Below are 25,226 nucleotides of genomic sequence, written 5' to 3' on the forward strand. Positions count from 1 at the left end.
AGTATTGCCCCCCAAAGCGGCACTAGCAGCTCCACCCATGAACTTACCCCCTGAGTGCCACCTGTATGTCGCTATACTCACCAGCGTACCCTCCCTGAGGGAAGGCCAATACGAATCCCATCAGGTTCTCAAAAACAAAACCATGCATTGGTTAAAAGCTAATAGACCTCTCCCCAGGGGATTAGATGGGTTGATCCTAGGAGTTAGAAGGGTAGGGTGGGTTGGGTATGGTACTAAGCACTTAGTGGAGTGGTGTGGCTCACTGGTTAGAGGCGGCTAACCCGTAAGCAGAGAACGGCCTGGGACCAGGGTTCAATTCCCGATGCGGCAGGGTTGTGGACCAGGGTCAAAACGGACTCGATAATTCTCGCCTCCGTGCCTACTCTAACCAGGGAACACACTCGTCAACTCTGGGCATTAAGCTTGCCTGATATCTACAACGGCCCCCCACAGACGCTGGGGATGCCTGGTTTGACCTTGGAGATACCCAGAAAGGGACCATCTCACAGGGAAAACCAGGACGGGTTCCCCAGCGGTCTTCAGCGCCAGGATACTCTATGGAGTCGCAGTGCACTTTACAAGTACACCCACATTACATTAGTTGGAGATTGTGTGGTGGTAAACTTTAAAGACTGTAGGGTTGCCCAAACAATCTGTAACCAGAAGCATGGTACTGGAAGTGCAGGCGTAGAAGTAGTAGATTTAACCTATTTTTATCCTAGGCCTGCAGTAAGCTCTAATGGTATACATCTCGCAGGTGGGGGATGGAGCAATATCCCTGCCTATCCTGAGAACACTGCCAACCCACTTCTTTACCAACCGGCAGCCTGGCTTGGGTCATATGGGAGGCCTCCTGGTTATTGAACCGATACCAGCCAAAAGGCGGCTATTGGGTCGTTGAGCCCTAGTAACGCCCCTGCTCCTAATGAACTGGGTAGACACAATAGCAATCTTCCTTTCCAGTCAAACAAAGCCTCTAATCAAGCTCAGGCTATCAACCTGTGTATAGGAACCCAAAGTGGGGACAGTGGTCTGGGGACCATAGATCCGATGGGGGGGTCATTAGGCCTCGAGTCCCACAGGGGGCCGTCTGTGGCGGATCCAGAACTTAGGATTTTCAGCTGGAACGTTGGGGGTATCTCGAGGAAGCTGGGCTTACCGGATTGGAACGTCCTTGTGGAGGGCTACTCTATTTGTATTTTCCAAGAAACCTGGAGTAGGGAGCCCTGCCACAAGGTAGGTTATTCAACTTATTTTGTCCCCGCTGTATCCCCTCCATCGGGAAGGGGACGCCGTTCGGGAGGACTTCTCATATGGGTTGCGATCTCTCTTGACTGCCAGGTGGTCCAGAATTTCTCTAATTCACCTGATCTCCTTAATATTACGTTAAAGGGTGCACAGGGTGGCTTGCTCCTGGACATTTTTAATATCTATGCCAGAGGCATGAAGGGAGGTATACATTCACCCACAATTTCCCTATTAGAAGGCTTGCTAAGACAGCGCCCCGACAAATCCCGCACCCTGGTGGCGGGAGACCTGAACTGTACGTTTGAGCCCTTGGGCCTGGACGATACCCTGGGAACCAACGAGGAGGACTCCAGGAGGGGGATCCCTGCCTTAGCGTTGACCCCAGTAAGGAGGTGGACCCAAGTGGCAGTACAGATCAATTCCCTAAATATGGAATTTGATCTTAGGGCTACTAATGGGAGGACAAAGTCTGACGTAGCGGGAGCCCATACCTATAACAGGCCAAACCATACGTCGAGAATAGACTACATTCTTCTTGACGTGAGGCTATGGAAATTCCTGAAGGATATGGAGGTCATACCATCAATTGAGAGTGATCACAATCTTCTCTCACTTGTCCTTTCTCTCCAGTGGCTTGCTTCCAGGGGTGGAATTTCTTCCCATATATCACCACATTCCCATGAAGTCATTCCATCTAATAGTGGCAGAAGGCTCAAATGGGCTAAGCTTACTTTGTCCAAAGAGAAAGTGGCAGACATAGGGGTGCTCCTAGCCGCAGCAATGTGTAAATTGGACTCACTGACTGGACTGTCTGAGGAGGTCTCTATGACCTTCTGTGATCTAACCAGCGCCTTGAGCAACTTGTTCATTCTCCCCAGCATGGCCCTTGCGGCTAATAAAAGGAAGAAACTGCCCAAAGTACAGGGGTGGTTTACTAAAAAATGCAGGTAGAAGAAAAGTTAAATCTAAATCCCAGGCTGCAATTAGGCTCGCTAGGAAAGACTATTTTGAGACCATGAAAGTAGCAAAAAGAGAGTGGGAGGAGAAATTTTGGGCGGACCTCCTGGTTGCAAGTTTGGCAAGGGATGCTAGGGGTTTTTGGAGTTTGGTAAGATCAAGGGATAGGCCAGGTGACTCTCTGCTGACATGTAATATCCCAGCCCAGAACTGGTTCAGCCACTTCTTGTCTCTCTACACCGCTTCTGATGGGGCCTTTACCAACCCATGGACTCTAGTGGACCACGCAATGGATATAGAGGGAGACACTTTTACCGCCAGAGAAGTGGAGGACGTAATCAAGTCCCTGGTGCCCCTTAAAGTCGCTGGGCCTGACGGGATTCCCGGTGACTTGTTACGTGCAAATTCCAAGGAATGGGGGAAGCTGGTTTCTACACTATTAAATGCCATCATGAGGGGAGCCCCTGTACCAGAATCTTGGAAAGGGGCGGATGTTGTCCTGATATTTAAGAAGGGTTGTCAGGACAACCCTGCTAACTATAGGCCTATAAGTCTGATTGATTCATCTCAGAAAGTGGCAGGGAAGGTGATCCTGGGGAGGGTTCTACAATGGGCGGATGACAATAACATCTTGTCAGACTTCCAGGCTGGATTCCGCTCAGGCACTGGGACTATTGAGCAGGCCTTTAGATTAGTCCTACTGAACTGGAAGGTGGTGGTGCTGGGCAAAGGCAGTCTTCACTTGGCATTCATCGACCTCAAGACTGCCTTTGACCTGGTAACTAGGGAGGAATTGTGGAGGGTCTTATAGGGTCTGGGGCTGCCCCCTTATATCCTATCGCTCCTGATAAAATTACACACAGGCAATTGTGCGCAGGTGCGGTGGGGTACGAACGGGGAATAAACTGACAGGATCCCAGTGAGAAGGGATGTGCGCCAGGGGTGTGTGCTAGCTCCCACCCTATTCTCCTTGTATGTGAATGGTGTGGTTGAGTATCTGCTTAAAGAACCTGCAGACGCACCTTCCCTGGCAGGGACACAAATTCCAACACTGCTCTTTGCAGATGACACCCTCCTCATTGCAAAGACCCCCCAGGGCCTCCAAAAATTGCTTAACCTCTTCCAGGAGTTTTGTTCCCTTAGGGGATTGGTGATCAATGTTGATAAGACCAAATACTTGATCATGAATCCTCCCGGGAAACTGGGGCGCCCCCGGTGTTGAACTCGGCTCCTCTAGAGAGGGTATCGGAGTTCGATTACTTGGGAATTCGCCTTAGTGACTCATTGAGTTGGACTCCGCACATTCACAAGATGCTGCTTAACCACAAAAGGGTGGGAGGAGTGCTGCTTAGGGAACAACGTTCCTCCACAACAAAACCTATCGCCCCAGTTCTGGAGATCTACAAAGCCAGAGGGGTCAGTGCAGCCCTGTATGGGGCGGAGTTGTGGGGTACAGGTAATTTGGATGTACTAGTAAAATCTGAGTCCAAATTCTTGAAAGATCTGTTGGCTCTCCCTCTGAGTACACCCACAGTCCCCGTGCTGTTGGATCTAAGTTGTAGACCAATTGCGGACCAGGCACGACTTCGTCCGTTGCTCTTGTGGGCTCGGCTTTGGAGGGTGCCCAAACTTGCCTCCTATGCTAAGGCATTGGCTGAGGTTATGGCTATGGGAGGTTGGCACAGGATTAAATGGCTGAGGGATGTTAAATGCCTTTTGGGTGAGCTGGGACTTGGTGATGCCTGGGATACTCGCTCTGCCCCTCCTAAAGCCGCGTTAAAGAAAATTTACTGGGATTGGGTCACTTCTAAACTCATTGTCGACACACGTCACTGTAATTCCTCCTCAGATTTCCTGAAGATCAAAGACGTGGTGGCTTATGAACCATACCTCGACATGATTTCCATTCCCTTTGACTGGGCTTTATATTTCAAGTTTAGAGTGGGGACTTTACCTGTTAGCGATTTGGTATCCCGGTGGAAATCGTCCTCCCAGTTGTCCCCCTACTGTGCCCTTTGTTCTAAACGGATCGAGACAGTAGCACATATCCTCTTTGAATGCCCAGACTATTCTGCTCCCAGGAGGCAATGGCTTAAACCACTGTGCAGACTCCTAGGAACTCGCCAGCACTCTGTGGCCCTACGGATTTTATTGTCTGACACATCCGCCTTGGTGGTTTGCGGCGTGTCTACATTTTTAAAGTGGTCCTGGTTGATTGGTGCAAAAAGGCTTTCTCTTTCAATTTAATCTTAATTTTAATTGTATATATTGGTTCTCAATTGTGTCACTGTTTTTATTCCTTTTCATTCTAAAGGTGTTGCACATGTTGTAAATATTGTGACCATTTTATCTGCTGTACTGCTTTTAAGATATTGCATATATCGAAATAAAGCTAATCAACCCACCAACCAACTATATAGCTATCTAATATTCTAAAATATGTTTTATTTGCAAAATTATATTTTAAAAATTAAAGCATGTCTAATTATAGTTCAAATATAAATAACAAAGCATATTTTTTCTTAAACCATACAAATGTATACAAAATAATAATTTTTAAAAGTCCTATAAAAATGGACTTTTTATTACATTTTAAAAAACACTCTTTTTAGATGGACTGTAATTCTAAATGTAGTAATTAGCATTTGTTATAACACAGTTTTTTAAATTTAATATTTTCATAATTTTAAATGCTTTATGCATCTATAACAACTTATAAATACATTTAATGAGTAGTCATAGCATGTTAACTCCAAACCCCTTCAAACCGCACAACTAAGAAAAAAAAATTAAAGGGTATTATTTTACTTTACTTTACTAAAGCAAACATTAGAAAACTTTAGGATCAAATTACCTATTTTAATAAAAGTTTCACAAACATTAGAGAAAGTGCATAAAGAATTTGGAGCAGGATAGGTATACTATTCTAACTTCAATCCCTCTTAAAATTCAAGAAACTGCATATGTTTTTAGGGTGGGTGTGAGGCAGATAGTTTTAGTATTTTAACTTTAGCCCTAACATTGGGACAGGTGCATATATTTTGGATATTCAGCTTTAATGTTTGTTCTGGTTCAATCCCTTGAACACTGGGGAATATCCCTATATTGGGGGTGGGGGGGTTAAATGTAACACCAGTTCAGCAAACATTAGAGAAAGACTGCATATATTGGGGGTGGGCATATTTACTATTATAGATTAAGTTACACTAACATTTGAGAAAGTGCACATATTTGGGTAAAGCTTTTTTTCCATTCTAACCCCAGTCCAACTAACTCTGAGAATGTGCATATATTTAGGGGTCCCAATTTACTATTCTAAGATTGGGAAAAGTGCATATATGTGTGTGTGTGGAGGTCAGAGTTACTCTACTGCCTTAAGGAGGAAGAAGTGCATTGAATTTTGGGGTATGAGGTTTACTATTCTAGCTCAAGTGATAATAACATGGTACAAAGTGTATATATTGGTGGAAGGGCATATTTACTATTCTAGATTTAGTCCCAATAAACACTGGGGAGCCTGCATACATTCGGGGATGGGTTCAGACTTACTATTCTAACCTCAATCCCATTAACATTGGGGAGAGTATCAGAGGAGGCAGTTTTACTATTTTGATTCCAGTCCCACACACATTGGTGAAAGTGAGTACATTAGGGAGGTTTGCTTTGGTATTTTATTTCATGTCTGACTGCCTTTGCTGAAGATACAAATATTAGGGTGAGAGCTTTCATTTGTTGTCCTAGTTAAAAATAGCACATTTTCAAAAAGTAACATATTTTACATTTTTCAATAAAATATTCTAGAAAAATTCAGAAAGGTTTTATCATTCAGTACATATTGAAATCATTGAAGCAAATTGATTAAGTATGAATTGTCTGTTTTTAATAGATTTTTTATCAAAGAATTAGGTACTTTTTAAAAGATAAATAAATGAACCCCAATGTTTCTAAAATATTTGTTCGATGATTTAGTATAGGTACGAAATTACATAATAGCCTTTTTAAATAATTAAATAGTGATATAGTATTACTTAATATACTGTTGAAACAAAACATTGACAACTCAATCCCTTTTTAGCACAAAAACTACAATTATACATACAAAATTATTAAAATAGAAAAGAAAAAGTAATTGAACCTACCAATATATTATTTAAGATTACAATAAAAACTATAATTCTCTAAAATTGTAATTGTATACATTAACTAATACCTAAAGCTAAAACATCACCCAATAACCGGAGGCCTCCGGGTGAAGAGGGGCCTGCTATGGGCCCCCAAAGTTGGTTTCCGACAGTCAATCCATGCTGGAGAAACTGATTAAAAAAGGCTGTCCGAATCTGCCATTGTAATGCGTCGGTCAGAAATGCTTTCTATAGAGCCATATGAGTTGGCTTTGACTGAATTTCTCTGAATGCTGTTTGGATGCGAGTCGGAACCGAGTCGGAAAGTCTGACCGGTTTCTGACCATCGTAATCGGTCGGTCGGAAATGTTGCGGAGTCAGTTGGAAACAAGGCTTCTAACACAGCATTCAGATGGACCGAAAGCCGGTCCAATCCCTTCCGACCGACATTGTAATGAGGCCCTCTGTATTTATACCTGGCACTTCTGATCCTAAACCCCCAGTCCTATAGACTTATACTTGGCACCTTGACCCTAAAACCCCTAGCCCTAAGTCATTGCATTTGCACTTTTTTGGCTTTCCGTCAAGGGACATTGCACTTCGTTGCTGAACGAGGGGACAACATTTAGCAAAAGGGGTAATAGTAATAGCCAAGTGCGAAATAAAAAAAAGTAGTAGTTAATCCCCCATGTACTACCATTGATTCCTATCTAGAGCGTGGAGTCAGTGCAATTAACGTAGAAATTGATAGGGCGGAACCCCGCCTATCATTAGGATCAGGTACAGTGATAGAAGAGATCGATAGTGGGGTTAGCGGTGTAGTTCAGAAGGAGAATGCTCAATTAAGGGAATCCACTAAAAACAAGCAACCAGGTACACCAAGGATAACAGAAAGTACTGTTAACCTCAACACAGAATTGCATTCACAGACCAGCACATTACGATTACACTCGCCTAATGGTTCCCCTACTCCAAAAGGAAAAGAGGCTGTAAAAAGAGCCAGGTAAAGGTAGGGAGTAATAAAAACAATAAAGGACCATCACAGAATATAGTAGCCCAGGCCTGTGATGCCCCTCCCGAGCAAGAGTCTTTAATGAATGCACATGCGACACAAAGTACAGCTCTTGTAGCACTGAGAATTGAAGAAATGCTAAAAACCCTTCATAATAAACTAGATAACTTGAATGGTGAAATAGCTAAGATTAATGGTATACTAAGTAATCTTGATAACAGTGCATGGGAAAGACAGAGTGGCGTAATGGGGGTACGTAATAAACAGCCTCCCCAGGAAATAGCTGCCACCACCAAGGAAACATGCATGCCAACTCGTAGCAATTCAGGTCACGTTTCCCAAGAAAGAGCTACTTCGAGCAGTAAAGATGGCCATAATGAGCCAGTAACTCATCCCCAATCAAGGCAATCACAGTTTAACCAAACATGCACTGATAGAGGGGACAGGTAAGAGTTGAACCGACCAATTATTAACTGTAGTAAGCAAGGTGGTGAGGAGATTATTGAGAGTATAGTGGGTTTCTCTATAATCTTACCTCCTGAATTTTGCCCGTATGTGGCAGTAATGGTTGATGTGCCACAGTTACTACTGGACCAAAAGGAATCAGACAATACCCTGAAAAACAGAGGTGTTCACTGACTAGATAAGAATTGTGGCTAGTCAATGGAATGTGCAAGCCAGATTCTTCTAACAAGGAGAATAAGCTGGATTGGCCCCTTGGCTAAGTGCTTTAAAGGAGACTGTATTATTATTAATTTTTAGAAACCCCAGTTGGGCTAGGAATAATCTGGAAAGAGCAGTCGCACCACTACAATATGATCATAATGTGTCCCTCCTACCTCTTGGCTTTTTCTATAGACATCTAAGATCAATAACTAATAGGGGAGTCGATCGGGCCCCCTAGTTTGAATTTTGCTGGGCCAAAGCCTCCCCAAAATGCTCTACCAGTGTCTAACAGATATCAAGCTCTAGGTATATAGGAAGAAAATGATTGACATAATGTTGCATGTCCATATAATGTGGAGGCTGGCAAAAATGGAAAGGGCTAACGGGTGCTGGAGCATCAAAAGCTGATAACCCAGTGGTGATTATGCCTAATATCATGTTAGATGTAACAAGTGTGCATGGAGAGACGTTGCATACAAGGGGGATGACGATATTATTTGTGATTAACTGGATCATAATACACAGAACCTACCGGTAAATGATCACACAATAGTCACGTGGAATATAGATGTCCTGTTAAGCAAGAAAGATTTACTAGGATGGCAGACTTCATTAATAGACACAATATAGTCTGTCTATAGGAAGTCTGGTGCACTGATCAAGTACATATAGCAGGGCATACCTCATATGACTTACTGGCATTGCCATCTCCTGCAGGTAGAGCGAAAGGTGGATTCGTAATTCTAATGTCAAATAAACTCCCAGTCACCGTCAAAAGAGTTATCAAAATAGGAGCATACTCACAGATGTTCTGGCTGAATTGTAAAGATGGAAGGGATTTGCTACTGGTTAACTTCTATAATAACATCCTTAATTCTACTCGTAGCAATGCAATATTTGACCTGGAGGAGGGGCTTGATAATGTGATGGGTGCATTGAACATTAATTTGTAATTATATGGGTTGGGAATTTTAACACGCAAATATCTCCATTATCCATGACCAAAGCTTACTGGGTATAAGAGTGATGAAGGGGACGATTGTATACATTTCCCACACAATGACTATGGAGGAGTACTAAATACAATTATGACGAAATATGACCTTGGCTTGTTGCAATGTGCACAAGATGTTAATGAGGATGTGATACCAACCTTTATTGGCAGGAATGCAAATTCAGTGATTGACCATGTATTAATTTCTACAAGTATTACTCAATTGTGCACTACACCTAGGATTGCACAACTGTTACTCAGCGACCACAATTGCATTATATTGTCAATATTGGGGTGAGGTAAAAAATGTCCATCTCTACACACTGTTACGGGTAATATTTCCCTGCTCAGACCAAATGGAACCCGAATAAAGTGGGAAGGGGTAGACCCGAATAAAGTAATATATGATATTGTAAAAAATGTGGTGGACAGATTATATATTGCCTTACTGCAGATGCTAACCCCACCATGTTGCTAACCCATTTCAGAAACATGAGTAACACCATTGATGAGATACTGACAGCTCTCTATAGGGACACATCTATACAAAACAAGGGATGGTTTAATCACCTGTACTCAAGCTTCCAAACAACTGTAACAGGCTCCTAGTATTGGATTTAGAAACCAAGAGCTAATTAAAAATCTAACATTTAACTATAAACTAGTGCTCGCAAAGAGTAAGAAAGAGCTCCAAGAGGAAGCATGGGACAAACAATCCGGGGCAGCGGATACATCTAATAATAAGCTCTTCTGGGAAACTGTTAACTCACCTTTCCTGAAAAATGATTCATACCCAGAAATATTGTCTCATGTAAGCTATGAAGAATGGACTTTAACATTTTTTGGCATTTTTAACCCACCTGTTTGTGAGGCCTCTAGTTCCCACAGTCCATCACACCAGAAGTGGCCAATAATATCCTTAAACATTAGTCTTGAGGAAGTTAGGCAGGGTCTAAATGGCATTAATGGAGGGAAAGTCCCTGGCCCCTTTGGAGTCCCTAGGTATGTTTATAAAACCTTGCCAGATCTATTGGGCCCCATACTTCCCTTAGATTTTAAGTTAGCAGTGACTGATGGCATACCATCCACCTGGGGTCAATCAGTTACTGTTCCTATTTACAAAAAAGGGAACAAATCGGAAGCCAAAAACTACCGTCCTATTACACTTTTAGATTCCTCGGTAAAAGTGATGAGTAGAGTCATATTGGTGAAATTAGAGGAATGGGTCACTGAGAATGAGATTTTATCGCCAGGACAATATGGTTTTAGAAGAGGGCTAGGTACAACAGAGCAATGTATTAATTTAGAGCTTTTAATAGGCAAACATATGTGTGCAAATCAAGGGAGCTTGTATTTATGTTTTGCAGACCTCAGCAGTGCTTTCGACCTCGTTGACCATTCCATTCTTTGGCCAGTTTTGCTTCATTTGGGAGCACTAGAACTTATTATTTCTTTTTGGCAAAACTGTATGAGACACTGACATCCCGAGTCAGGTATGGTTAGTGAGGTAACTGCATCCCAAGTTTTGTGGTGAAACTCGGCATCCACCAAGGCTGTGTTTTAGCCCCACTGCTTTTTACCTTATTTATAAATGAGGCTGACACAGTACTTAAATCAGTGAAGGCGGATGCACCCCAAGTTGCAGGTCAAGCTATACCAGTCCTGCTTTACGCAGATGATGGGGTGTCCTATCTAGAACTCCAGTAGGCTTACAATGATTAATAGATAAGTTTCCAGCTTTTATCACTAATAGAAAGTTGTTAATTAACAAAGCAAAAACATTCACTATGGTATGTGGCTTAAAACATAAAAAATTAAAAAGTTAAAATTTTTTGCTATTTGGGAATTACTTTTTCAAGCAAGGGTGACTGGTCACAAGAACTAACTAATGACCATACTAGAATGCTAAAGAGCACACAAGGTATTTTTCGTTTTGCATCCAAAGAGGGAAGCCGCCATATCAAGGATATGGTGTATATTTGTAAGGCCCGAAGTACCTCTATTGCATTATATGGCTCAGGGATGGGGCCACATTACAAACACTATAAGTTTTGCACTACAACTGGACGAAAACTCCTTCTGAAAACACTTGTTATGTCTGCCCAGGTCTGCATCTACAGAGATAATACATCAAGAAGTGGGAATTAGATATTTATCAGATATGATTGCTATGAAACCACTAATGGGCTGGAGATCCATGTGTGCCAAGGAAGAGACAAGGTTTACACAACAAATCATTCAGGATTGCTTACAACTTGACAATAGTCTATCTATCCCGTGGATCAAATATGTCACGGACCTACATAAGGAGTTATTTAAAATTAAGATTTGTGAAAACCTAGCTTATGTGATAGGATTGTCCAAACATAAAATAAAGGGTTTATTCTTAGCTCATAAAAATGAGACCTGCATGAGAAAAGTGGGGAAGCATACTACATTTTTGTCTTTCAAAACAAATGTAGACAGTGGTGGTTTCCAATGATGCCTGTCTCTAGTCACCAAACGTTTGCACCAATTCATATTAACAAGGCTGCGAATAGGAATCGATCATCATTTAGTTGCCTTTCCCTAAATGAAAAATGTTCCTGTAAGCCTATGCCCATGCGACGAGTATTTCAAAGAGAGCACTATGCACTTTTTACTTTTTTGTAATTTTTATTTGAATTTTAGAAGTTTTTAGTTAAAGCCATTGTTCAAGAAACACAATGTAAGAACAACTAATGCTGCTCTGAACCTATTAATTGAACTAAATTATGCAGAGATATGTTTCTCTGTTGCATCATTCATTTAGAAATCAATTTATGCGAGAAAAACCATTTTAATTCCCAACTTATTTTATTGTGATAATTAATTGGATTGTCCTTATTCATACTTTTTTTTAGTAATACGATTTAATTGTTTGCTAATATGTGCTTTTGTACTTTTATGGTTGTTGTATATACTGGATAAAGCTTGCCAAATTGAGTATTTTTGTCGAATGGATGAAACATAACTTTTCTACAAATACATTGGTAGTTTCCTTCAATGATTTTTACTCAACTTTACTTCAACACACACTATATTAAGCGTATCTAAAAATGAGAGCTCCTACATGAATATATTTAGCATAATAAAATATCTGAAAAAGTTTTGCTAATTGTTTCTATGGCATTCACATATGTATAAGACTAATGGTTTTTACTGTGCAAAGCCTAAAAGATAAAACACACTAAAGTGTGTATCCTGCTCCAAAGAATATCTCCCTGCTCAGAAGAGAGTAATAGACAACAAAGTTGCACCAACACATGTGTACTGGTGTCTCCTTGGGCACAGATGCGGATGCTGTGAATATCCAGATAAGTAAGCAATATGATTTATATCACTCCTGGGTTTCCATTTTGGCGTTTGAATTGATTCCCCATTAAATCATCGTAGCTCTAGTGTTAATCGATATTCCCCAGATGAAGGCAGTAGCCGAAATGCATTGGGAATAAATACAAAATGGAAACCTAGGAGTGATATAAATCATATTGCTTACTTACCTGGATAAAGTAAATGATGAATAAAATCACTTACGGTTGAAAAAAGCAAAAGGAACTTTGATTGGTTTATTTCAAATTTAAAACGAGCTGTTATACACAACATCCGCATCTGTGCCCAAGGAGACACCAGTACACATGTGTTGGTGCCTTCACATATGTATCACATCGCTATGTGAACTTCAAGGTGTACCAATGTATTTCATTAACACCTTGAAAAGATGTTAATGGAGGCAACATAGTGGAGGCAGTGCTAGGTTCCTTTCTTCAAGGTCCTTCCATCCACACATGTGCCACCAATTCCAGGGTAGTAAAAAAGTGGAGATTCTGCCAATCTGATGTCAGAATTTGCACTTCTCCTATGGGTCTGTAAAGCATCTTTTTCATTTCAAATGTTTTTATTGAGTTGTTATATGGATACAAATTATCATGGTGCATACTAAGAATAGGACACAGACTTAGTTACAATTGAGACATGAAAATAGACAATAGCCAACATATATCTCATATGATGTGTATGAGAATTAGGTGAGGTATCATTGTAGGGCCATCGAAACTGCTGAGAGTGTATATCAATTGTGTGAATATCAAGATGACTTTTACATCCAATAACCAAAAAGTATTATTAGCAGCACAATATATTTGTACCATAACATTGGAAGCATAGAGGAGGGGATTTTAAAAACTAGAGATAGAAAAAGCAGAAAAAGAGAGAGAGGGAACTCTGCCAGGTATACACAATGTGTATGCTCAGTGATGAAGTTTGTGTGGAAGCTAGAGCAAACAGGGACAACACAATTTTTCTTTTGATGAGCAGTTACCTCAGTCACTGATCCAAGGGTATTTGGATTTTGAGGAATCTAGCAGACTAAGATTAAGATGGCGGGCGGACTTTGTCCGCCCTCCATCCTCACGGTGAAGGGGACCACGCCCGCCATAAGGGCGGGGGTCCCGTGGGGGCAATTAGGAAGCACCTGCCACAGTGGCGGCCGCATCCCGTATTTTTAGCATTGCTAAAGTACATGTTGTGAATTTCAAAGCACAACGTGACAGGCACTCCGCGGTGCCTGCCACGTTGTTCTTTGAAAGGCAGGGGGGTACCAAACCATGTGCACCCCCCAGGAGTCCATGGGAAAGCAGACTCTGCATGCCTTTCGGTGGCGGCATCGCCACGGAAAAACCTTCACAATAGCACATGCTAATATGGCTGGCAGTGTCTGAAAGACACTGTCACCATATAGAAGCCTTTTCTGCCCGGTCGATATATCGACCGGGAAGAAAAGCAGCGGACGGTCTTTCCATCGGCCGAGGACCCCCCAGCCAAAATAATATGGCGGGGGATCATTCCTGCATGGATGGCAGGCAGATCGCCGGCACCAGGCCGGCGGTGGCTTCTGCCGGCCTGGCAGGGGCGATCCGCCCGCCATCCTAATGGGGCCCTAAGTCTCATTTTCTGTAGGAAGATGATATATCTTCCTTAATCTGTGACAGTTATCAACTATTTTTTCCTTTTAACAGAATGATTTCACCCCTTTGTATTCAGTGAGAGTGTTGTTAGTAACTTCATTGTGAGCAAGTAAGTGTGGTAGGCCACATAAAGTATCCAATAAAGGTCAAATGGTAGAAGATTAAATGGAGTGATGGTGCATATAATGACGGCAGAACAGCCAAACAACCTAAAAAAATATTCCTCAACTTGCAGCATATCAATAGAGCAATTTCCATTTGTATGTGGGAATAAGATCAAAAGATACCCAACTCAATATGAGATGGAGAGAGTAATAAAACATCACAGTCAACATTTGTAAGGTTATGTATCTAAAAATCCTTCAATTTCAGAGAAGAGTAATTAGCAAAAGTATTTCTATAATATACCATAACACATTAACCAAACAATGCACACCTTAACAGTTTGAAGTCAAATTAGGACCAGGTCAGCTGATCATGCCCACCAAACGACCATAGAGAAACTAAAGCCTGATGGCCAAAATAGTGAGAAAAATACACACAAACTGCTACTATTAATGATCCATGTCTGAATGCTAAGGGCCTCATTCTGATGTCAGTTGGAAAGTCTCCGAACAGCATTTGGTTTGTCCGAATCTGTGTTGGAACCAGCGTTTCCGACTGACTTCGAAACATTTCAGACTGACAGATTACGATAGTAGATAACCATACGGTCTTTCGGACTCGGTTCAGATCGACATTCGGTGAAACCGGGTTGGTCGGAGCCAACTGGTACAGCTCTTTGGACTGCGTTTCTGACTGAAGTATCACGATGTCGGATTCGGACTGCCTTTCCAACTCGGTTTGTTTGATACAGATCGGCTGTCGGAAACTCACTTTGGGGGCACGTAGCAGGCCCCCTACACTCAGAGTCCTCTGGTTGGGCCTACGGGGGTACCCATGGGTCCCCTCTTTCCAACCATGCACAGTGTGGCTTTCACAATGGCATGCCCGCCACAGGGTGCAAGGTTTTCCGCACCACCCAATTTTGCAATGGGAGCCTGTGTTGTCAGTTAGAACACAGGCTCCTATTGAAGTCAACAGGAGTTCGACCGAATGGTGTTCGAAAACATCGAAATTGGCTGGTTAGACTATCTAAACCCGATTCGGTCGGAAACGGTTCCGACACTGAGTCGGTCGGAATGTTTACCGACCGACATCGTATTGAGGCCCTTATTAATGTCTAAACTACAGGATCCGAGAAGTATCTGGAGATCAGCAGGATCCGAGAAGTATCTGGGCTTGTCATTGAAGCTGATATTAAAATGGGATAGACCCAAATACAAGTATCGAAGGATTTAGACCGGAGCTGTTGTCTGTGGGCCAGAAAATTCTTTCTTTGAAGCAATGTGTCTATGGAGTAGTCTTTAGTACTATCAATTACCTTCCCTAGTTTTGTATTGTCATTTTTCATGTGCTTGAGAACTTTTTCAGTGTGTTGAGATTTTTGGAGAAGTCTCAGCTATGTTGCTTTTATTTAAATAGCGGATAATGAAATTCTGAATGGATTGATTCATTTCTTTGTTATCTATAACAATAGTATTCATTCTTCATTTTCTTAATGATGGTATAGACACACCAAGGTTAAATTCTAGGGAAATGCATGCATGGTCTGAGATCACAATTTGCTCAATGTTTGAAGATGAGGATTGTTTGAGCAATCGGTCTCTACTAAAAGGTAATCAATCCTAGAGTACAAAATATGAGGTTGTGAATAAAATGTTTAATCACTACCATAGGTGATGTGGATCCTCTAAATTACTAATACATTATTGGTTTTAACAAAGATTCAAAAGTTGGGTATTTGCTCTTTTGGAAATGACCTGTAATAGAGGTTCAAGAGTTCTATCTAGAGGAAGATTGAAATTCCCACCCATTGTTACACTGTTATTTTGTGGGAGGTCTGAGATAGCTGTATTTAAGGAAGACCAGACGTCTGGGCCATCATTGTTTGGTGCATAAACATTAATAATATAGTACTTAGTCTCTTTTCTTTTAGCTGGGATGATTACCTATCTGCCTAACTTGTCTTGCTGACTTAAGGTCCCAGTAATATTGGATGTTTTAGATATATGTGTTACAACATTATCTTTCTTTTGATGGGCAAGATTGCTAAACAGTCACTGATCCGAGTATTTGAATTTTGAGGAATCTAACAAACCAGATATTGTCTATTGTAATAAGATGATATCCTCCTTTAATATTTGAGAGTAATAAACTACCTTTTCCCTTTTAAAAGGATGATTTAGCCCTTTTATATTCAGTGATAGTATGTTAGTGATTGAGTAATGTTAGCATACATAACTTCATTATGAGCAAGGTATGCACCATAAAGTATCCAATAGAGATCAAATGGTAGAAGAGGAAATAGAATGATGATGTACTAAATAGGCACCAACAAGAGAGGGCATAGCAATGCAGTAGCCTATTACCGCAACAAGGTGTATCTATAAATGCACTCTCATATGCCAGTTTAAGCCAGATTGGGAAAGAGGAAAGGAGAGAGAAATGAGGAATCAAGGTAATGGACAGAAGAAAGAATAAGCATAATATACCAAAAAAGCTGAAGCCCTAGGGATCAAAAACCCACCCTTTGCGAAGAACTGGAACAGCAAGAGTTGGCATCCAGAGAACAGCTATCATTACTTGTTAGGAGCATATGGTGTATGTAATGGCTGCAGAACATCCAAGCAGAGTCTAAAATTAATATTAACTTACATTTTATCAATTGAGCAATTTCTGTTTGCATGTGGGAATGAGATCAAAAGATACCTTAATATGAGATAGGGATAGTAATATAACATCACTGACAAACTATGTAATGTTAGGTATCTAAAAAGCCTTATACAAAGAAGAAGAGTTAGTAAAAAGATATATATAATATACCATAACCCATTACCCAAACAATACAAACTTTTGCAATTTGAAGACAAATAAGGACTGGGTTAGCTGACCATGTCCATATATAACTATACAGAAATTAGAGGTCAGTGGCCAAAATAGTGAGAAAAAAAACATTCTGAATCTCTCTGGATCCGAGCAGATTCTGGGTTTGTCATTGAAGATGATATTAAAGCGGGATGGACCCAAAAAAGTGTTGATGAATAGAGATCAGAGCTGTTGACTGAGGGCCAGAAAGCTTTTTCTGCACAGAAGTGCAGGATTAGTCCTGAGCAATACCGAGTTTAACCTCTTCCCGGTTTATATATTGGTGTATTTCATATGCTTGACAATTTCTTCAGTGTGTTGATATCTCAGTAGTTTGAAGATCATGGTTCTCAGTTGTTTCTTACTTTTAAATGAGTCCACAAGAGATTTGCCTGAGCAAATTCTGCAAGCTCTCCAAATTTTAATGTCTCTACAGAAAAATATGTTTATGATACAGGGAATTCTAGAAATTCCACACAAGAATTTGCAGTATCCTCTACACCTTCAAAAGGCCAAATATCTTTGGGGTTCCTCTTTACCATGATTTTTCAGATCAATAACTTCAAAGAGAGAAAGTCAAGTTTAGAACAAATAGAATTGTTGAGGTTCAGTGATATTGATCCATCATCTTCTAGGCAGCTGATATGAGACTCATCTTCAACGATTCTGCTAGCCAAATCCATAAAGTTCTTCTTTAACCCTTGAATGTCCATTTGCATTATATTCGTGTTTTTTCTGGGTTCTCTGCAAATCTTGGTACAGTTGTAATTCACTGTAGAATAAGATCCATGTTTGTGATTTGTTCAGTGTTAGATTTTAGAGATGAATCTGACAGCAGGGAAGTATATTTATGTCTTTTTTGACCAGTCTTCATCTCTTTAGTGTCTTTCATGTCTTGTTTCTGAATGTCTCCTACAAATTAGAATGGCATTTGAAATAGGACAGGCAGAAGGTCTATAAGCAGGGCCACTGGAATTATGTGATTGTACTGTTGCAGCATTTTTCAGATATTTATAGCTTTGACAGGGTAGTGACAGCAATGGCAAGAGCAACACCTGGGTGAGGGTAGTGCCACTAATCAATGTTTAAATGTCAAAATCGAGGCCTAAAGAAAAGAACAAGAGACGTCATGGGTAGGATCTGAAATCAAAGATTTGCGTAATGATTCACTATCTCTCAAGCCAATTTCAGTGCTAAAACGAGTACCTGGGCTACTAATAAATGCCTGTTGCTAAAGAAAGAGTTTTAGTCAATCACTACAGTCTATAGGCCTGATTATGATGTTGACATCATCGTGGAATGAGGACCGACTGACCTCCAGTTGGAGGTTCCGCCCGCAGAGTTACAAGAGAATGCAGATGGTGCAGTTGCATGCTCTCATTTCCCTATAGGAGCTTGTGCTGCAGCCTTAAACTGGCCATAGAGAAATGGGAGATTGGGTTTATTCTGCGCAACGTGCCACCATGGTACAGTCATGAACAGAATGGCACTATAGGTGCCCCCTCGTCCCCCAACCGGAGGCCACAAAAAAGAAGGGGCACTGCCAGTGGCCTCCAAACTCTCTTTCTAACAGGCTTTCCATATCGAAAAGCCAGTCATGGAAAGCCCGTCTGAAACTGAGCATTGTAATCCCAACGGTGTAAACAACGTCCAATGGGATTACAGGCCAGCCTCCGACTGGATCCTTGAGCCCGTCGTACTTCATGACCGGCTGATTTTAATTCCGACTGCCTATATTGTTATCAGGTGGTCTGAATTGAAACCGACGATCTTGGTGGGAAAGCCTCCGACCTAAGGTCGGTGGCTTTCCCACTGAGATAGTAATAGGCCCCTATTAAGTCAATCTATTAATCTGACACAGTTTAATGTAGACCATCTATAAAAACTGTTCAGAGATGTATTACAGAAATGTGCGACTGAATGATAGGTAAGGCGACCTTTGTCTGATACTTGCCTGCATTTCATGGGAGTTTGCCTTCTGCAATTATGATCACCACTACACACAGATAAAAGGTGACAGGAGGAATGCTTGCAATTTGTCTAAACACTGGTAATTGCTTAGAATAGCATCCAAATCTCCACAATTGGTTTGCACACCATGCCACCTCAGTTTGCACCCTTCAAATCAGCCTTGACCCTGATCCTCATGGGAACAGTCCAGATCAAACTGTCACTCCGGGTCCTCCTGGAACCAGAACACAAGCAACTTAGGACTGGTTTCTCCCTGATAGGGGCTCAGCAGCCAGGTACAGCTTGTTTCCAGGGCACAGTGAGCACAGTACCCATGTCTGGGTTTACATGCACTTGCAACTTAGGGCGTTACGTGAAACACATAAAAAAGTGATGGGAAAAATGCTTGCAATTTGTTAAACCACTTTACATCACCAACAACGAAATCTGTATCAGAATCTGTTGCTGCTGGGGTATGGTTTGCGCACCTGAAGATATACATTTGATTGGTATGTAAGAGGTGAATTTGAGGCCAGTTGTCTTGTAGGGGCACATCACGGTTAGTTCACAGTTGTCTTAGACAAAATTTAACTCCATTTGGATTGACCAAGAACTCTCTTTCCACTCCTGGCATTCAGGGGCAGTAGATAGTGATTTTTCTATGAGATTACTCCAAGATTAAAACTCTAATGCAGTGTGACAGAGTGAACACGGATAATAAAATACATGTCTGGTCAAAGCTATATCTTTAAAAAGTACAGGTCTCTCTTTGAAGAAAAAAAAGGAAAACAGATACAATTAGGCTCTCCAAAGAAGAAATGTTTATAGCAAAATGTTGTTATTTTGAAACATACGTGGTTAGTTGCTGCAAAACCCAAATGGGGTTATTTTATTTTGACAAATCCCACAAATAAGCATGCATTCAGGGTGGCCCTCTTTTAAATGAATTTGTGCTTCTAGAATTCTCTTATGAAGCATGCCACAAGCGTGGGTTAGAATTGTGTGTCCTGTTAATGAATCAACCCAACAGAACTCACCTGTTGGGCCAAGTAAGCAGAATCTCTTCCCACGGAAGGTACATCCTTCCCACCATCATTGCTAAGTGCGTGACAAGGACGCTGTAAGTCCTCTATTCTATTGTCGATCTGTGGCTCAAGTGACAAAAGGCTTTTACTAAACTTGTATACTCCTAATCTGGTGAACTGTTAATGAGCTCAAATAGTCTTCAATTTTTAGGAGCCATTATTTTTGTTATAAATATTTTTTAACTTCCTTTTTCTGGAATTTCCTAAAATTTAAGGGGTCGATCAGGCACCTAACCTGCATCTGCGAGTGTTCCGATAGCTCGCTCTCTCTTGAAATCCCTGAGAAATAGTCTGTTAATTCACCAACTCAGAGTGGTACCACTCGTGCTTCTCTGAAGTGCCCACTACTTGACAAAAGACAGCTCCTGGGAAGTCAGAACGTGGAGTAATGGGAATAACAGGAGATGTTACATCTGTAGTGGATCAGATTGTGCGTACACCTGTTTTTTGGCAGACGTAATGATGGGCGGTATAGTCGCACAGATTCAGAATAGCCAATTTTCAGACTAAAGCAAACTTAAAATAATCAAGCACTTCTTACACTCACATGTGTCTCTCATCCTTGCCAGGTAGCATGGCCACAGGATAACTTGCTGACTGAGAGATCCTCTCGTTTATTGACTATCACTAAAAATGAGACATAGGATTGATGAAATGATTACCTAATATTGCTTGTCCCTGACATTTCTTTGAGTCCTGATTCGCTTGACTAATCTATTAACATTATACAAGTCTCCTTTTGAAATAAGATGTATTTGTATCACTGTCACTGGTGTCAAGGTGTATACCTTCTAGTGTTGTCGATACAATAGCTCCCTTTGTGTGACTTTCCTGCGAAAATTGGCTGACTGACTAATGGGGCATTGATTGCTTATTCCTCAATTTTGATTTGTACTGGATTATATAAAAGATTGACGAGTTTTGCACACATACACTTGCGTGCAATGATGGAATTACAGGTACACAGGGGTGTAACACAGTCCCCAGGACCCCCCGCGGTGCGGCGAGGACCCCGAGCTCAGGGACACAGTAGGTGTGGCTGTTGTTCTTCAACTCTTGTCCTTCAATAATTTGTGCACAGATCGAACATTTACCTCGTTTGTGCTGACATTCACACGTGGTAGTTTTGATGCTATTCTGAAATGTTCAGTTTGCTGCGTAGTCTGTTTGCATGCTTTAATATTTCTGTGCTTTTTAAGGGCAAAGATGAGTAGGTTAAGTCAAGTGGTACCTTCGTTGTCCCGAAACTGTTCCACTATTTTGCATCAGGGACTTAACTTGTTTGTTGTATTCTCTGAAGGTGGCAACACATCCCAGATTCTTCTGTATGTTCTCATCAGTCTGTCCAAGTAATGCCTCTTTTTAATTAAACTAGGTTCTCTTCTTTGCAATTTCTTGAAATACCCTCTTTCTATACGGTTTCAATAACTGGTCTGCGCTATTTGTGTAATCTTCCTTCTTTAAACAATTTCACAATAGTCTTAAAAAATGATCCATTTAGTATCGAATGATCAAAGAAGTTGATTTCGTATGACAGGGACTGGTAGGAAACGGAATGGCTTTTGTTCTATTGTTGATCCATTCAGTCATGACTTGATATAAAGGGCGGGCAACGATGTGATCTTTATTTGAGTACTGGCTATCAAGTTTATGTACTTATGCAAATGGGATTTCTATAGCCTAAACCTAGCCAAAAGATAGCGGAGCCAGTCAGATATCATTTGTACAAGGTTTGTATTCAGAGAGGTGTGACTAATTTGATCCGCAGCGACACTGGTTTCCTTGCCTCTTTTGTTTCCCACCTGATTTACTTGAATATATAGAGCGTCAAAAATAGCCCTCTTCGTGGAGGCAGCCACTCATGACAGCAGAATAGTTAGGTGATGAGAAAATTGCAAAATTCTTAGTAAAAGTTGACTGTGTTGGGCTTTTTCAATGACTCCCCTTCCTGAGCAGGTAGAATTATGTCTCCATTCCAAATCCTAAATCGTGGATATTTGTTTGGTTGTTGGACCGGTTGTAGCCTCCTCAACTTGTAATATATTTGTCAATCAATCAATACTGTATTTGTAGGGCGCAAACTACTCACCACTAGGGGTCTCAACAGGGACACTGGGGGCTGTCGGGGAGATTAAGTGAGCTATTGTCCCGAGTCACATGGTGCTGAGCTGCTACCGGAGCAGGGAATCGATCTGTGCGCTCTGCGATCCAGAGTCAGGCGTCGGGAATCGAGCTGTGTGCTCTGCGATCCAGAGTCAGGCGTCGGGAGTCTAGCTGTGAGCCCTGAGCTCCTGAGGCAGGCACCCCGGCCGCTGCACCACACCTCTCGCTACCTGTCTGCATTGATTAATTGTGGCACACTGCCCCCCATAGATCTTCCATTTTTCCCTTGATCCCTTTTTCCACTATTCTGATTCTTCAGTCCATGCAGCAGTGATCAATCACGATCCCCTGTATTTATACCCAAGCTCAGCCTATGATAACTTTGCCTAGAATCTTACACTTCCTTTAACCCCTTCGCTGCGGCCGCGATTTTACCGCTGTGCGGTAAACAAAAGAAAAGGGCGGGGCCGTGACGAACCCCAGCCGTCATCAGCACACGCCCACCGCGGGGCGTGACGGCCGGGGGTTGTCACCAGCATGGGAGGGGTTAATTTCAACAACGCTTTATTCATAGTCACCGCTTTAACGTCAGCCGGGTGGCCTTCTAAAAGTATGCCTCTTCCCACAAGACTCCAACCATGTCTCTTTCTGCTAGGGTGGTGGTTCTGAAGGAAAAAGTGAAATGTTGGGGGAGGGTTGCAGTCTCACAACTGACTGTACCACAGAGAGAGCAGAAAGAGAGAGACTATCACAAACACGCAATGCAAAGAAAACAGAGATTTATCAAGCAACTCTGGGTTTCTGCTGACTTTTTAATGGAGTTTGGGGGCAGTTCACACTCACATGTCATTCTGCAGGTGTTAACGAAGAGAACGTAAGACTGAAGCAATCCCTCAGAGCATTCCTATCAAACAGGAGTGAGATGGGGTCCTACATTGTGAGTCCTCCTTCCGATGCTCATGAACGGTGATCAGGCATCGTCATCACCACCCCACTGGTAATCCAACACACCACCTAAATGATAGGAAGCCGCTCTTTAAGTACTTATTTTTCCAGCCAAGTAGCTATGAGAATGTTGTAGAATGTCAGCAATGGTGACAAATGTCGTTCCATTTACGACTTCCCAGTAACACAATTTGTCCAAGGATGTGAAGGATGGTTCACTTCGTTGTTTTTGTTATGTTGGATTTATCCTTGTAATTTCTCGATGCGCCATATGCTATGGAAACAACAACATCTACTGTATTTAGCACATTGACGTTGTCTCCTTGACTCTCACGTAACAGTTGTTTTATCTTACTGATAAAAATGGTGCCTCTCCTTCTTATTGCATTTTTTTGAAGAAGCAAATTTGAGAATGCTTTGTCTCCTCGGGCTTTTGAATAACAAAATGTAAGATGTTTATTCCACTATAAAGACCTCAGCAGGCCATGGGAAATGTGTTAAAAAAGGCTGTGATTATTCCCAAAATTCTGATGAAGATTTTCTTCCTGAAGCTCAAGGAAACGTTCAGAATGTTCAAACATTAGAATACCAGTGAGATTCTGGGATGGCTAAGTTTGTAGTAAAGACAGCTCCAGAATATTGCTCAAGGGGAGGAAAGCATGAAGAAAGAGGTGGGAAAAGAGATATTTGCATCATTGTCTGGTATCATGATAGGTCATCAGATACAAATGTGCAGTTAGAAAATCCTATCAGGAACTTTTCACTCTAATTTTACAGTAAATTTCAGCCGACATACACCTGTATTAAATCTAGGACAATATGACTAGATGATGCGCTTAAATACATACCAAGAAATGCATTTTATTGAACCCATCCATACTAAGGAATAATAAGTTATTTTGCTTTGCTTTGAAATAGGCCTTGTATGAAGCTGGGGAGAAGAGAAAGGGGACAGATGTTAATGCCTTCATCAACATTCTTACAACAAGAAGTTTCCCACACCTTCGTAAGGGTAGGTATAAGTGAGATCTTACATCGCAAGAAGTCAGGAAATGCATGTGCAATGGGTATTTAACTGGAGGCTAATTCAAGTGGGTGAATAATTACATTTACAATAGTTAATTGAATGCATACATTCCTTAATGTAAAGCAAATATATCTCAATTTTCAAGTCACATTGCAAATGTACATTCGAGTACATATTAAGGACTATGCTTCATAGAAACTACACTCTGACTAGCAACCACTTTTCAACTCAAGAATTGATGACGTGGAGAAGTGTAGCTCAATGATTAGAGCGGCAGACCCTGATGCAGAGGTCTAGCCCGGGACCAGGGTTCAATTTCCTGCCTCGGCGGGTCTTGGGATCAAAATTCCACGGACCTGATAATTCTCGCCTCGGTGCCTATTCCAATCATGGAGTCCCACTCTGCAACTCTGGGCAATAGCTTGCTTAATCTCCACAACAGCCCCCACAATGCTAAGGATGCCTGGCCTCCACCTTGGGGGTGCCCAGGAGTGGACGCCTCACAGGGAAAGCCAGGATGGGTTCCACAGCGGTATTCGTACAAGCGCCTTGAGACCCTTGCGGGTGAGTAGTGCGCTATACAAGTATTAATTTACATTTACATGAACGAAGTGCATTTGTGGTTTGAATGCTTCTGATTTGCAAAATGGAATGATTTGCTACCACAACACACGATTCGCAATATATAGAATGATCTTTGAAAAGTCACAAAAGCTTTCATGACGTTTACTGTGCCTTTTGCAACTCAGGCTTGAATCACAAAGATAAGGTGCATGAAAGGGGCACCCACACTAGCGTGATCTTCGTTGTTTAGGATGTTTCCCTGATTACTGGCCAGATGGTGAGATCCTTTCACAAACCTAAAGATAATAAGTGCTACTGGGACAATACCAGCCATTTGCTTGGTGGCTGCTTTTAATTCGGGAAGACTACATTTGTCGAGGGTCCACTGGAAGCTCATCCCAAACACATTCCCTGTAAGCCTGTTTTTTAAAGCCACCCCAGCTGCTTTTAACAAATGTTGGCCGCTTGAAAATGGGTGGACAGTGATCTACTGTTTCTCGCAGGCAAGCAATTACAAGGGGTGGCACAAAGCTTAATGCCTCGTGCATATTAATGACTAATTGATTCTGCCTCTGCGCTCGTCACTGAAAGAAATAATACGG

The 25,226-nt window shown here is 41.6% G+C and overlaps 1 protein-coding gene across 1 annotated transcript in view; it reads left to right on the forward strand.

Moving 5' to 3' along the window:
• The window catches only part of LOC147727230 (annexin A1-like), a 671,221-nt gene that overhangs the window by 540,322 nt on the left and 105,673 nt on the right, over positions 1-25,226 (forward strand). The window contains exon 8 of the mRNA XM_086963596.1: positions 23,952-24,045. Coding sequence (XP_086819722.1) covers positions 23,952-24,045 — 94 coding nt within the window. The remainder of the gene's footprint in view (positions 1-23,951; positions 24,046-25,226) is intronic.

Source organism: Lissotriton vulgaris, chromosome 3_1 (assembly GCF_964263255.1).
Source record: "Lissotriton vulgaris chromosome 3_1, aLisVul1.2, whole genome shotgun sequence".
Classification (NCBI taxonomy): Eukaryota; Metazoa; Chordata; class Amphibia; order Caudata; family Salamandridae; genus Lissotriton; species Lissotriton vulgaris.